This window comes from Puccinia triticina, chromosome 10A (assembly GCF_026914185.1).
Source record: "Puccinia triticina chromosome 10A, complete sequence".
Classification (NCBI taxonomy): domain Eukaryota; kingdom Fungi; phylum Basidiomycota; class Pucciniomycetes; order Pucciniales; family Pucciniaceae; genus Puccinia; species Puccinia triticina.
Window position 1 is genome coordinate 5,433,148 of NC_070567.1, and position 15,531 is coordinate 5,448,678.

A 15,531-nucleotide genomic window follows, 5' to 3' on the forward strand; every position below is an offset into this window, starting at 1 on the left:
GCCCCTCTGAACTCACCATTGCTATTGAACCATTGCCATTGCTTCCTCCTCTTCAATTATTGCCCCAACCCTCTCATCCTCAGTAGCCAGACAGTAGTTAAGCTCATAGTACTAGTTCCTAAGATCAAGTAGAAATCAGCCACACCTTTTCTTCTTTTTCTTAGTGTTACTATTATCCCCTCAGCATTAGTAAGGAAGGCAGCCTCATCATCATCCTTGCATAGCTTGCATTAGTACCAGTGTTGCTATCCATCTCCCTTCCAAGCTCTATTCCCCCCGTTGAGTAGTTCCACAACCACTGGAAATCACAGCAGTAAGACTCTGACTCATCATGCTAATTACACTCAGAGAAAGACAAGGAAAGACATTCATTGTCTGGACCAATCATACAAAACAGAAATGGTTATCAACAAGCGAATTCCAAGGACCGGTTCATCAACAGTCAATAGAAAATTATACAGAAGAGAGACAGGTGAGTCTGAAAGCACATGGCATCAGTAGAAAACCTTGCAGACTCACTGTCCAGGGGATCAAAAGAAGGCAAGCAATATGATCAGCTTCAAATACAGGTCCCAAGAGAGCTTGTGGATTTGATCAAACAGGTATAGAAACTGGGAGACAGGAAAATAAAACTAGACCTAACACTTTAGGCCAAGAGCTATTGAAAGGGAGCAAATTAGCAATACACATTAGGGGGTTTCAATATTGATCCAGGAAGCATTCCAGGTTGGAGTTTCCAGGAAAAATGACCAACCTGGAACACTTCCTGCAGACCTGATCTCCTTCTTCCTATGCCCTTCCAGGACCTCCCGGACCGCAGGAAATCAGGAAATATTTAACCAAATAAGAGACCAATTGGACCTTTTTCTCAAACACCGGTCCCCCGGCTTTTTTTTTGATACCCATCAAACACCCGACTCACCCATATACCTTTCATACCATCTTTGCTGCTAGCTGACCCGGCGGTACCAGGACACACACAAACCAGCATGCCTGTACTGACAGGCAGCTGGAAGCATGTACACCTGCACTACCTGATTCATTGCTCAGACTGATAGGTCCAGCAAGTCCTCGGACCGGCTTGTCCAAGCAGTTCTTGGACATGGCCATCCAAAAGATGTCAAACAGGCTTGTCCAAGAAGTCACCAGGTGGGCACATTGGCTTGGACAGGCAAATCTGAACTCTTGTTGTACAGCCATGTCCGAGAACTGCTTGGACAGGCTGGTCTGAAGACTCGCTGGACCTGCCGGTCCAAGCAGTTAATGGTACACACCTCAATTTGAGGTGTGCACCTTGATGTCAAGTTGATGCACCAGCCATCAAGGTCCAACCATAAACACACCTTTGATGACGGGTGAGATACCAGTCATCACAGTGGCTCCTCAATGACTGCTACGATATCAGTCACCGAGGTGTGTACCTTGACGTCTGGTATCTTGTTGGACATCAAGGGCCATGTACCTCAATGACTGGTATACAATGGGATGTGCTTGTGGTTCTGTAGGAGGGGGAAAGTTTAGGAATTTGAGATCTTTTAACTTTATTGCAGCACACACACTAAAGCTAGTAGTAGTAACAACTAAAAACAATAAAGATTAATAAAAGAATTTTTTTTACGATAACATGATTAAATGAGTGAAATCAATGATACCTTCTTATTTTTGGGTCCTAACTATAACTAGAAAAGATTCTTGATGGAAGACTTTGACAGGATTTCAAAGTAAACAGACAAACAAGCCTAAGAGAAGAAGAACGGTCAATAAAAAAGAAATAACACTCAAAAGACAGGAGATGGGAAAAAGAAAGAAAGTGGAATGTCGAGTAATACCTCCACTTGTGTCTGAACCGAGCTCCTCCTGAATCTTCTGAATCTATTCTTGTTTTTTGAATTGGAACCGAACTGCACACTAGGACGTTTATCAAAAGAGGATTAAGGGCTTGTTGTTGTTTGACGGAGTAGAAGCGATGAATCCGACAGTACTCCAGGTGTGCGGGCTGTGTGAATTTGACTGCTGCCCAAATTGAGGATTGCTAACATAATCCATCTTACAGCCTGAATTAATTTCTGACAGAAAGATACAAGAGAGGGTTTTCTGTTTGGGACCCCGGAGGCATGGACAAAACAGAATGAACTATTGGATTAGTTCCAGGAGGCATGCTTCTGGATTCAAAGCCAGGAAAATTTCCCTTTTGGATGTTTCAATGTAGAACCTCCAGGAAATTCTTTTTGGCAGTGATTTATTTTTCCTGGAATTCCAACCTGGAACACTTCCTGGATCAATTTTGAATCCCCCTATTTAAACATAAGAGTGTGGAAGGCTAGCTCTGAGCAAGGCTCCAGGAAACCTGGAGTTATGGGTTGGGCTAAGAAATTAGAGATTGCTAGGCAGCCTAGGGTAAAGAAGAGAATGCCATTTTAGAGATGTCTTTGAGACCTTCTGGCCCTAAAAAAACTTCTCTTCCAAGAAGCTGTAGGGCTGCTGCAAGAAGAGAGGAGAGAAGGGAGAGCCTGCACTCTTCCTCCTTTAACACATACTTGGATGAATTGGGGAGAATAGGCAAGACTCCCGGGCCATACATAGATTGAGTGTTGTTGGGAAAGTTCAAAAAAAAGGAAATAAAGGAAGCAACATTTCAATTGATTAAGGGGCAAACTATGCCAGAGCGGCGGATTGGATGCAGACGTACTGCTAGATAATCTCTAAATTCGGAAAGGCGGCCTAATGAAAAAAGAGGAGGTGGTTCAACTTTCACATCTCCATCATAGATTGGTTGGTTGTATGGTGAATTGGCATTATTTTTGAACCAATCTTTCATCGTTGTCCGCACATCGTTTGCAATTGTTTGGTCTTCATCCAAAATTTCATCCAACATTGGTAAATTCACCTCCTCATCTCTCTTCTTAGGTATTCCCAATCTCAAGCCAATTTTCGCCATCTTTAGGGGATCCATCTTGTATTCTGCCCACTCTATTGCGTCCGATAAGTTCCACCATACAATCGAAAAGTCTTTCATCTCGTTTTCCAAGGGAAGGGTCAAATTGATGACATCGTTGGCCTCTGCACGATCGTACTTCCACTCGTGTTTCAGACGTTGATACCGGTCGGTGTAAAGTTTTTCTCTTTTTGGATCGCTCAGAAGCCACATTTTCTCCGGAGAGGTGCCCCACGGTATCCTCTCGTTATGCCAGATTGTGAGAAAGAGTTGGTGAACCATCCGATATGAAGGAATCCCGGGCTTGGCTCCAAGACTCAGGTAGTTCCTTCCAAACTGCAGAAAATCGCCAACGATAACGATAAGATGTGTATCGAGACCCTGTTGGTAAGCTATTTTCAGATCGCTTGAATGTAACCAGTTGCGAGGATACACGCGACGGAGCATCTTAGAGATAGTATGTAGCCTATATTCAAGTTCATCTACACCCACGATGGCCTCGAAATCTTTACGAAGCTTTTCATCCCGGAAGGCGGATTTCAACAACATCAAATCGGAAGAAGTAGCGTCATAAAATGATGGCCACTGGTGGTCCAGTTCCAGGGCGCATCCTACTCTTAGTATGCGAGAATCTGTAACCTTTCCCTTAAGTTCCTTCCATCTGATCAGCATTCTAGGTTGGTTGTACTGTCTGCTAAGTGCTTTCCACCTTCTGTTCCCTTCGATGTTACCAATTCTATCAATTAGCCAGTTCAGCGGACGTTTGACGTCTGCTTTTTTCTGAACAAGTTGACCCATATATTTCTCCATTGCTTGGAGGTCCGCTATGTCTTGGGCTGCTTCCCGATCCATGTCAACTGGTTTTTTGTCCAAGTGCACTGCCTCTTTGTACAAGTATACTGGGGTATAGCTTCCCACTGAGTCCCCTCTCATAAACTTCCCAATCAATCTCACTAACTCAACTTGCGGAGGCGTAGCAAAACGAGCCTTCTTTATTTCCTTGACATAATCGGGTAAGAGTTCGTCTTCGTTGGGCTTAAATCGAAGGTTTTTCTTCTTTCTTGAACTTGAACTCGACTCGCCTTCGACAGATTTGCCTAAATTCAGAACCAGCCGTCCATCCGAATCTCCAGAACTTAGTGGGTCTCCTTCACCTAAAGGCCTGATCGGCGATTGGCGTGATTTGGAATTCAAAGACTTCAGAGAAGGTGCTGGTGAAGAACCAGAAGACTTCGAGACATCTTTTCCTTTGATAGGTTTCTTTTCTGCTGTAGATATCGCTTGAGCTGGTTCTTCCTTGAGCTGAAGAGATACTGGTTGATTGTGATATCCTATTCTTCTTCCAACTATATTTCCAAATTTCGATTTGGAGTTTTTTAAGAAACCCCAAAGCGTTTTTCCAGAGGGGAAGGATGGTGAATGTTCCACCAGCTTCTGTAAAAGTTCACTCCTTGTGAATCGCGGAAAGTGGAATGATGGAACTGATGGTCGGAGACTTGGGACCTTGTACCAAGCGCCGAGAGCCAAATTCGCTCCAGATTTCAGGTAAGACCTCATAGAATCCAGAATCATCCTGGGATCATCCGTTTTCTTCGAGGCAGTAGTAACCTGTTCAGAGTTGCTTATTCCATCAGGCGCTTCTCTGCCTTCCTTTTGATGATTTTCGCTTTTATCGAATTGCTCAGCCGCTCCTGGTCGATCACCAGACTCAGATAAGTGAACCGCGCTGTTTAATTGCTCAAGACTGGAAACGTACAAGATGTAAGAATTTAGTTGGTATCGGGTCTAAAAGAATCGGACAATTATTGAAAACCATTGGGGCAGAGGCAGTCACGTTTACTCACGCTGCAAATCTATTCTTTTTCGGAGGTTGGGAATGATCCCGATTAGAACTGGGGCGTGCCGCTGTTTTTTGGGAACTAGCCACATTTAGCTTCGTAACTGCAGCATCAAGAGTTGCGGCTTTTCCCTGAGATCGCAATGATTCTTGAAGTTGGGGGTCACGATGAGTTGGTAGTTTGTTCTCACTGGGCACCTGGTCTACTCTTTCCACGGCTTCTAGAGCACCATCGCGCTCTAGGCCTTCCGGAGCAATACCTTCGCCAACAAAAATTCTAGCATGCGAAGAACTCTCAGCAGCTGGAACTGAGGCCGAAGACATATTTTCTCCAGGTACGGATTTATTTGCCTTGGATGTATCAAGGTTTACAGCTGGTCCCAGAGCTTTCGAAACTCTCTCGGAATTTTTGAAATCTTTTGGCTTGTTTTTTTTCAGCTGAGATGAGGTGATCTGCGAAGCTTGGGTAGATTTCTTACTGGCTTGCTTGAGTGAATCAGTGGTTTGATGGCGTACTTCTGGAGTAGAAGATCTGGCTTCGGAAGCTTCCATCTTATTTTCAAGAGTCTCGTGAGCGTCAGTTTTAATTTTGGCTTCAGTCGCTGTGGATTTATCCCTTGGTCTTGGAGATGAGCCCTGAGCAAGATTGTCTGACTCATCTGCAACTGGTATCTCAGGTTCTTGGGCCAATTCGCCTATTGCAGCACTAGATGAACTTTCTCCTCCCGAGGTCTCCAGATTGGAGGAGCTTTGTAGTCTATTTTCGTTAGGAGCATCGGTCGCTGAGTCAACACGATTCTTAGTCCTCGATTGGGACGCGGCTTTGTCGTACCGATAATTTTTTCTAAGGAAACGGACCAGATTCAGACAAGGTTAGCCAATGCTCTTCCATCAGCAACCAACAACAAGCGCGGCGTCTCGATTCTAGTGACTTACTTCCCCAATCTGGGAGGGAAATTGGACGACTTCGACTTGTGATAGGGAAAACGTCGCGAGCCAGATGGACCACCCACGGCTTGACCGTTGGCTGGTAGTGAGTGGCTAAAGTTCTCTTCAAAATCAGGGTTGTAGGTTGGAGTGGAAAGTCCGGTGTGAGCATGCGATTGATCGGAGACGGATGGAATATTATCTTTCAGCATAGGGAGATACACGAAGTTCCGGATTGCTTGAAAGGCTGTTACGGGTACCCAGACATCGTAGTAATGTAATTGGTAGTGGAGTTGTGATTGATCCGAAGCGGGAGTGTAGTGATAGTCGGCATGATAGGGAACCGATTGGTATCCTGGGTCCACCTCGCCCGGCTGATTTTGCAATCCTGACAGGGGGTGTTCTCCATCGGGGTTGTACGAATTAGCGGAGCTGGTGTGAGGAGTATAACCCTTCTGTTGTTCGGCGTTCCCAGCCGCCACTGGGGTTGTTTCTTCATCATGCACATGAACATCACGACTCTCGGCGTCGTCGCTGCCACTAGCGGCACTGGCAGGTTCTACTGCAGATCTAATTATCAACTGAGCCTCAGTAAGCAGTTCCACTTTTATGACGCGACTTGGGTATTCTAGGCATAATTCAAAGCTCACCTGGTTTGCTTCTTCTTTGCCTTGACTGGCTCCGTTTGAGCATTATCTCGACTTTCCGTGTTCGTGGGCGGTGCGTAGATTGAATCCGCAGAACCAGAGTTTCTGATCGAGTTATAGACATATGTAGAAGCAAACCTCAGTCAATGCGAATTTTGGCGCATCAAAATCCCCGATGGCCAATCATGCAGGATAGGTGCACTGAAGTGGATTGGACCACACTTACTCTTGAGGGGGCATTTCTAAAAGCTTGAGGCCGTCCGGAGAGGTGCTGCTATTGAGCCTTGGTACTCCCTGAGTCTTCCTCGTGTCGTCTTGGGGCTCATCACGGTGGTCGAGAGCTTTGCCGACTTGAGATACCGGTGAAAATTCAGACCGAGTGGCTTCCAAGCCGGAGATCTCGCTTGATCCACTTGGTAATACGAGCTCGACGGCTCCTGGCGTAACGGCAACAGCTTCGAATGGGGTCAAATCTCTTGGAAGCAACAAGAGGACAATGCACAGGACCTGTGAGAAGCCTGGCTTGAAGCCGGTCATGGCTTCTAAGCTTGTTGGGTAGTAATTAATGTCGGAGTCAATCTGACCAGAAGGGATGCGGAGGAATGAATAGTTTGACTCGGTAGTCTGCAGGTTCGGTCTTTCAGGCGGTGGCGGAAATGGGTACGCTGAGCGCTCTATCCCGGGACTCGATCGATGCGCCAGATATGCGGGTCGGAACTGGGCAACATCGACAACTAGAGCAAGACAAATTATGGCCGCCAAGTCTTGTATGTCAGTGTGGGGTTCTTGAAACCACAGACTTGTAACGCAGCTAAAATACGTTTCTGGAATAAAATATGTACATATGTAGGATGCACATGACCAGGAGCGATCGACCGAAGCAGTCTCCAGTCTCTGCACAAACAAAGCCTCCCTCTGAGAGCAGCTGATCAGAGCCCCAAAGGGGCGGCCCCCCAGGGTCTCTGCCTCACAGAGACTCCCTGGCGGCGAGCTTAAGACGTCTCCAAAGGAGAGGCTTACCTCCAATGTCACACCATTAGTGGCATTGGCCCTAGGATTTTCTTGTAAAAACACCTACACCGCGGGTCGGTGCGGATGATTGGACGTAAGTCTGGACTTGCCTGAAGCCATCCACTTCTTGCGCTGCAGGAAGTGTACAGCGGACAGAAATCTGCATGCTTGGTGGTGGACGTCACCAGAGAAGGCATCCGCTGCTGGATGGTCTCTACGCGTCCTGGATTGTGCAAGTGTCCACCAGATATCTACAACCACCCCCGGATTGCCAAAATGTCAGGCCAGCTTGGCTGGCGCAGCAGATGTGGCAGCAAGCCCCCGGAGCGGGCAGGGCTCTGGTAGACAAGCTGAGCATCAGCTGAGCCAGGCCAGGGAAAAAGATGGGAATCAGCTTGGACAGGACTAGAGCTGAAAATCAGCTAGGCTAGGGCCAAAGCTGAGCATCAGCTGAGCCATGGACAAGGCTGAGCATCAGCTGTGCCAGGGCCAAAGATGATCATCAGGTGGCCAGTTCCAAAGCTGAGCATCAGCTGGGCCAGGGGAAAAACTGAGCATCAGCTGAGCCAGGGTAAAAGCTGAGTATCCGCTGGGCCAGGGCCAAAGCTGAGCATCATCTGGTTTTTTCACATTGAGTGCTTTGATCCTGACACCTATCATGTGAGCCCCAGATGTGCTGGTGGAGAGGAGCAGCATTGGAGCAGCAGGGGCAAACTTAATTCAAGTCCCTCCTGGGAGCGCAGCGACCTCCAAAGGAGGGACTTGTGCCCAATGTCCCAGATTTGGCTTGAGGCTGCCCAGCAAATTTTCTTTTGAACCCTTGTATCAACTGGTACAACACTGATTTCCTCACAGCCTCTAGCACCATTAGAATCAGAATTTGTTTCTACATGTTATATATATTTTACAAATAACAGCTACCCATATCCTTGGAAAAGAATTGGATGTAAAAAATCCACCAGAGAGCCTATACCGGCCCAATGTTCCCCGGATAGCCTGCCCAGCCTATAGACATGAAAATACAATTTGACATCATATGTCAATAAATTTATTGGGAATTCTGTATTCAACAAGACCTGTCAGTGTTAAGTCAATACTGAACAAACCGGTGTCTGACCAGGTCTGACCTTGAGTCTTGACCTTTGGATGATCCAATGGCTTCATTGCATTGCTCAAGACAGCCCCTCACAGGAATGGCCACTGAGCAGTGAGTTTGTGACAAATTTACTTGGAAAAATGTGTACAAGAAAGCTGAGAATCAGGGCTACAACATGGTATAGGAGGCTTTGGATTTCAAGCTGAGGAAAATCTGTAAACAAGATGTAAACACAAAGATCATGATTTTCTGTGTAAATTTCTCTCAGCCTCAGGCAGAGATTGGGACTTTAGTCCTAAGATTCTCCTGTGGAGATGCTTTGCGCCTCCTTGGAGAGGCTTAGTTAAGCTTGAGGCGGGGGGGAGGCAAGCTTAACAAAGCCTCTCTGGAGGAGGGCCCCACAGGGTCTCTGTCTCACAGAGAGGCTTGCCCCCAAGCATTGAGCTTTGGCATGAATCCTGACGCACCTAAGGCTTGGCCAACCCCCAATTTTCAAAGGATCCCTTATTACACATCAACCACTACCCAGGCAGGCTCATGAGTGGCACGGCCTTGAAGCCTAGCTTCTTGCGCAGACAGCCAGCCATCCACCATCCATCAAGCCCCTTGTAGAGCTTCTGGACATGCTTGCAAAAACTATGTCAAGCTTGTCCCAGCGAGCAGAGCGTGTTTTTTCCAACTCCTGTACAGATTTGATGTGTGGCCTGCATACCAAATGTAGTTCATTTTTCCATTCAAACATTAAACATATTCATGTACTTATGAGAAGTAATTGAAACTTTCATATACTTATCCAATAGTATGGATGTAAGATCAATCCTGGAATCATGATTCCATGACTTTACATTCCTTGTAGCTTTAAGGCCATTCAAGGCATCAACATGTGGCCCATGTAGTCTTGAAGGCCAGATGCAGAACTTCAATTTGGCACCTGGGCAGCCCATTTGGCCACCAAGAAGCTATAGAAAAGTGGTGCCAAACTTTCACATCAGCCAAATGGGTGAAAGCTGTACTCGGGACTCACGCCAAATTTCGCCGCTTAGTCCCCAGTCCCTCCATTGGAGGCTTGCGCTTTGTGTGAGGGGTCCCTGCCTGCCCCTCAGAACAACGTTGTAACCGCTGCGCTGCGCTAGAAAAAGTGGTCATTTAGCGCAGCGCAGCGCTTACACCGCTACGTCCCATGGGCATTTAGCGGAAGCGGTTGTAAAACCGCTTCCGCTAGCGCTAAATTTAGCGGGGTACTGTTTCATCCTGAGGGGTGGCAGCGTTAGCGCAGCAGAAGCGCAAATCCGCTACGCTATCCGCTAATTTAGCGGATAGCGCAATTTTATTGTGCTTTGAATGGCTTTTAACATGATTTAAACCTGTTTTTGAAAACCGCTGCAGTACCGCTGAAGCGCAGCGGTTCAGCGCTACGCGGGCGCTTTTTTTAGCGCGCTACAAATCATCGTTTTTTCCTGGGAAAACAAAAAGCGGTTAGCGCAGCGGTCTGACCGCTGCGGCGTAGCGGTTAGCGCAGCGGCACAAAAACCGCTGCGCTAACCGCTTCGCTACGCTAAATGCAGCGCAGCGGTTACAACGTTGCTCAGAAGAGGGACTGACTAGGTTTGGGGGGGAGGGCACCTTAGCGGTAGCAGCAATGTGTTTTTTGGTTTGGGTGGGTGGGTGGGTGGCAGGAAGGGTTCTTGGGTGGGTTTTTTTGAGGAATCAAATAAACATCTCTAATTCCAAAAAGAGAGGCAGTTTCAAGGATAAATCAGCAACAGTCAATCATCCACCAGAACCACAACAGTGTAAAAAAGGAAAAGTCTCATTTAGTTTATTGCATCTCCTTTGCTCACTTTTAGATATGGCACCTGCAACAGGAAAAGGAAAAAGATACCCAGCCTCCAGGTACGTATGTACTTGAAGAAGATAAAGTTGCAGTTTAAACTAAGCTTACCAACTTTATTCTCACGGATACCTAGCAGACCGTATTGACAATCAGACCTCAGCCTCCCTATTCAATAGGATCACGACCAGCACCACAAGCAGTGAGTAGTTGCATCCCTGAGAATTGGGAAAGATGACCCAGCTGAATTGATGCAAAATGTGTTCAACAAGCACACCCAGGAATAGTGCATCCGTATAGACAGGATAAGACCAGACTACTTAGTTGACTTGCTCCTGCATTGGTACGCCCAGAACCCAAACCTAGAAAAGAGTAATGAGAGTGGCAGCTAATGAAGGCATATTCTATAGACTCACCCTCATTACTATCCAACAACCGCTCTCATCTCCAGCCAAAAGAAAGCAACCCTAAAGCAAAGCACCCACTCGTGCTGCATTCAGGTAAATCATTCTTCCAGAATTCCATCTTTATCTTGAATCTACAATTTGTAAATACACGTGAGTAAGATAGAGAAAACTTACTTTCAGTTGCTCCAATTTTTTCATTTCCAACCGGTTCAAAGCCGATTTCCAAGTGACAATCACCTGCAAAGCCCTGGTAACCTGTGTTGTTGACCACTTGGGCATGAAAATGAATTGTGATGAAGGCCCAGCTCTGTTTTAAAGTTTTGGTGGGACTAATGATTTAGCTATCAGCAAGAAGAAAAAAAACTGAAAGAGGTGGAATTCATTCACTTGCTAACTGAGCCCCTCAATTGAGTGAGTGGCAGTTGCAAAGCAGGTGAAACATGGGGAAGCATTGACTGCTGAAAAAATCACCTGACAGTAGGATCAAGGCTGAAATGCTGCGCTGCGCTACAAAAAAGTGGTCTTTTAGCGCAGCGCAGTGGGGAGCCGCTGCGCAGTCATCCCAAAAAGCAACAGCGCAGCGCCATTCCCGCTCCGCTTCCGCTGCAAATAGCGGGGCCCCACTTTCCCCAACCCAAAACGTGGTAGCGCAGCGGGCGGGGCCGCTACTTTCAGTGCAGCGCAGCGGCCACCAAAACCGCTGCGCTGCGCTTTTTGAAGCGCAGCGCTTTCACCCTTGGTAGGATTTCCATAGCTTAAGTGAGGCTGCTTGGAATTAACAGTATGAGACATTGGGGGGATGTTCTTGACAAAAGGTCAGATGGGGAAAGCTTGCACATGCTTCAATTTTGGAACCATTTATTGAAGTTCAACAGGTAGTGATTGAGAAAATCTGTGTATTCCAAAGTGTAGGGGCAGTGATGCGGCACAAGGTGCATTTGGGGCAGGACTTTGAAGGGGCTGGGGAGGGTGTAAGGGTTGGGAGACCCTTTTTTGGAGGCGGAGGGACAAGGCACTGAGGCCTTGGAGCAGTTCTAGAAACAATCTTGGGGGCTTAATTTCATAGAGCTAGCTCAGTGAGAGAGGGATCAGTCTGGGGTCTCTACTGAGCTATGTAGGGTGCGGGGAAGTGTGGACTAAATATATAGATGAGAGCTGATGTAATCAAGGGATAGTATTGGGTAATCCTTGTGAAAGCCAAGGGGAGCACAGGGCTTCATGACAGAGCAATGATTCTAATAAAATGGTAAATATAAGATTATCACTCAAAAGTGTTATGATTTTATTCTTTCCACTTTGAACACCCTGCATATGTTCATCTTGGTTGGCTTGACTGGGACCAAGAGTTCCATAAATGATATAAAACAAACAAGGCGATATGAAACCAGACGAACCTCCGTCTCTGAGGCGAATCGGCATCTATGCCAAAGACGGCATCGACTACCCGGAGGATTCTGCTGTTAGCCAATCTGGTGTTGTAATCCGGCTCGACTTCTCCTGAGACCGATCGCCGACAGAGCGGGCAACGTTCCTCCCAGCCGACGCAATGTGTGTGGAATTCGTGGCCGCATCCATTCCATATCCTGTTTTCTTCTGGGCGTGTGACCCATTCTTCCAAGCAGACTGGACAGCATTCCTCCCTACTAGTGATTGGATGAGGGGTCACTACTTCTTCCTGTTCATTAGGCGCATCAACAGAAGCTTCCTGATCGAGTCCTGGTTGAGCTGAGCCCATTGTCATTGAATTTTTACGGCCCCCTCTTGAGTTCTAGTGCCATAATATAGTTTATTCAGCCCCAAAGAATCCCTGATAAGGATTGATTCGAGCTTACCCGATGAACCAGAGTAGTTGATGGCCAGGCCAAGCCCGTGGCAAGTTTTCTTTGGGGCCCATGATCTGGAACGGACACGGCCGTTCGACTCGAGCGCGGCGAGCCCGCAAACTCTGCGGTTTCTTCCCGAGGATCCACCCAGTCCACGCGATGACAAGGATCCGGCGCGAAAGATCTTCCGACGAGAATCTGTCGAGAAATAGAGCATCGTGCATGATGGGCTCAGATTCTATGTGGCCAAAGACGGGGGGAAGCGATGAAGGGTGTGAGATGAATACCAGACAAAGCATTAATGCCCGGGCCGCCATCGGGAATGATGAAGGAGGGCGTGAACAGCGTCGAAGGGGTTGGATGATCGGGGTGCACGCCAGGCGGATTATCGAAGAGCGCAAGATGTGCGGCTGTGGGCTGGTTTTCGATTTGAGTTCTTCTTCGGAAGGGGATTGGATGTTTGGATCGGGGGCTTGGAGACGAGACAAGTTTCTTAGCCCATCTTCTGCCTCTGATATGAGTTTCATTCATGACCAAGCCGGAGCTCGGATCGATGGATTACGGAACCGGGCTCCACCGACCCCCGCTTCCGGGAGGCGCAGTGGGAGTACAACGGCGGAGTGCTTGGATAAGCCCAATGATGCGGATGGTGGATTATGATTATGGTGATCTGGGAGGTTTTTGGCCTGCCGTTTGGCATGTCCGGTGCAAGTCTCGGGTGCTCGTGCGCGTGATCAGGTTCGGTCTGCGCCCGGCGAGCAGGGGAGCTTGGTGAGTTTATTGTACACTAGGGAACTTGCGGCTGCGCCGCAGAAAAATCCATTGCAAAAGACCAACTTGACATAGAATAATAAACCTGCAGTTGTTATTGATTTCTTATTTGGGTGCAATAAAAATTGTAAGGAAAACATGAACTGAGGAAATTCAGGATTTTTGGTTAAACCACTGAGCTTGGGAAAATTGGCCCTGAAGCAACCCCAGGTTAATGGGCTGACCCGAAATTTTCTAAAAAATTGTGGATTCTCAAACCATATTAGTTGTTGCCCTGTTGGCCAATTGCACAGGAATAAAGCAGATTGGAAAACAATGCCATTTGAGCAAGAAAATAAACTGACCCAAAGGGATAACCTGCAAATAAAAATAAATTTATTCCTTGGCAGATTCATCTGGAATTATACATGATTGAGTTTCAATGCATTTGATCTTCACCAAACACATTTAATATTGACCACTGGACCAGAACAATACTTTTAATACCATGGAGGAGGTAATATCCTAATTATCTCACAGCGGGAGAACTCAGAGATCTGATGGTGAAATTTAGCATTGCTCAGTGGGTTAAGGAAATTCTTGCAATCTCTCATTCAGATACTGCTATTTTTTTACTTTTTGTGCACGGAGGGAAAATTCTTGCGCACAGGAATTTCCATTGACTCGACATCCCTTGACACTGGGCCCCCCTCCGTGCGCGCCACCAGCTCCCCTCAAAAAAAAATATCCGCACACGGGGGAGCTGTGCGCTGACAGGTGGCTGGGTTGAGACACTCCGGACATACGGAGGAATAAATCCTCTCAATGACAGGTACAGACCAGTCATTGACAGGCCACATCCCTCTTGATGACCAAGATAGACCGGTCATTGGGAGGACACATCCCTCTCAATGACCGGAATAGACCAGTCATCCAGAGGCTACATCTCTCTTGATGACCGGCATTCTGGTCATCGAGAGGAGACCTCCCTCTTGATGACCAGAATAGACTGGTCCTTGAGAGGATACATCTCTCTTGATGACCGGACAGACCAGTCATTGAGAGAGATGTAACCAACATCCCTCTCAATGACTGGAATAGACCAGTCATTGAGAGGGTGTTTGATCAAGAGGACACCGCCCTCTCAATGAACGGAACAGACCAGTCATCAAGAGGGCATCGAGATGCATGCACCCTGTCAGCTAGCTACTGTATCAGAGCTAGCTGAACAAATCGTAATATACATTAAAATTACAAATGCTGTTATAAAGCGCGTATAAAAATCTAAAGTATAAAAAGAAAAAAGAGCGCATTCCTCTAGCCAAGCCTGAAAAGAGAAAATGCGCATAAAAAATCTAAGTATAAAGGAAAAAGAAAGCTAAAATCAGCTTGTTAAGCACTCAGTCTAAGAAAAGAGAAAGCTACATCCGTTCAGTAGCGCGATAATGCGCAGCAGAGTGAAGAAGTAAATTATTCAGAAAACTCGCAATAATAGTAATGCTCGTGACGCAAGAAAACTATGTATAGTAACAAAGAACCGCTCATCATGACAAACGGATGAAAAGCGCTAGCTCAGCATAAGTAAAAATGCTCATCATTAAAACAAGATCTCCCCTGTCAAATGATGAGCCATACTCAAGTAACAAGTGAGAAGAAGATATACTATAAATAAAGGGACAGCTCCTGTGTTAGAGGTCCCTCATCATCATTCAGAGAACCAACGAAATCCCAGACAACTGCATCAATCCGACCCTTTTCCGGTTATCAGATTTGTGCATCAGTTTTTGTTTGACTCTCCTGACGTTCACACCCTTTTCCGACCCTAAGCGCCTTCAGAAGCGTTTTATTTTCACCATTTCTTCGAAACACTCCCGAGGACTCCATTCCGACTCACCATAAGCACCCTTGTCATTGAAGCCAAGGATCCTTTAGTAAGTCCGTCGATTCTCTCGGTGTTCTTAGATTTTCCCCTTAGATCTATTTAGGGATAACTCCAGCAAAATACACCTGTAATTCAGGCCCCCGATGTATCAGGCAATTCATAACTACCCCTGCGCTGCAGGCCCTGAAATCTTAACGGAGGGCACTTAAATACCCTTGACTTTTCTCAAAGTTAAGCCCCTCCGTATTAATAACAAAAAATCATCTCTATCTCCCGGTGTTTCTTTAAAACATCCGTGCTCTTTCATAAATCCCCAAGTCATCCTTGCAGCCAGCGTAGCTAGAAGACTATTGTCTTGGTATCGCTGCCGCTGACACACCCTCTT

General features: G+C 46.7%; 2 protein-coding genes across 2 annotated transcripts; both read right to left on the bottom strand.

Moving 5' to 3' along the window:
* Window positions 1-2,635: 2,635 nt before the first annotated feature.
* Window positions 2,636-6,883, bottom strand: PtA15_10A540 (uncharacterized protein; the record flags this gene model as incomplete). Its single annotated transcript, XM_053160726.1, has 5 exons — window positions 2,636-4,679; window positions 4,780-5,616; window positions 5,709-6,269; window positions 6,350-6,451; window positions 6,573-6,883. 5 exons carry the CDS (start codon window positions 6,881-6,883, stop codon window positions 2,636-2,638), a joined length of 3,855 nt encoding a protein of 1,284 aa, XP_053024671.1.
* A 5,123-nt stretch (window positions 6,884-12,006) lies between these two features.
* On the bottom strand, window positions 12,007-13,041 carry PtA15_10A541 (uncharacterized protein; the record flags this gene model as incomplete). The annotated part of the gene is made up of 3 exons (XM_053160727.1): window positions 12,007-12,459; window positions 12,524-12,712; window positions 12,802-13,041. The coding sequence occupies 3 exons, from the start codon at window positions 13,039-13,041 to the stop codon at window positions 12,007-12,009; spliced, it is 882 nt and encodes a 293-aa protein (XP_053024672.1).
* Window positions 13,042-15,531: the final 2,490 nt, after the last annotated feature.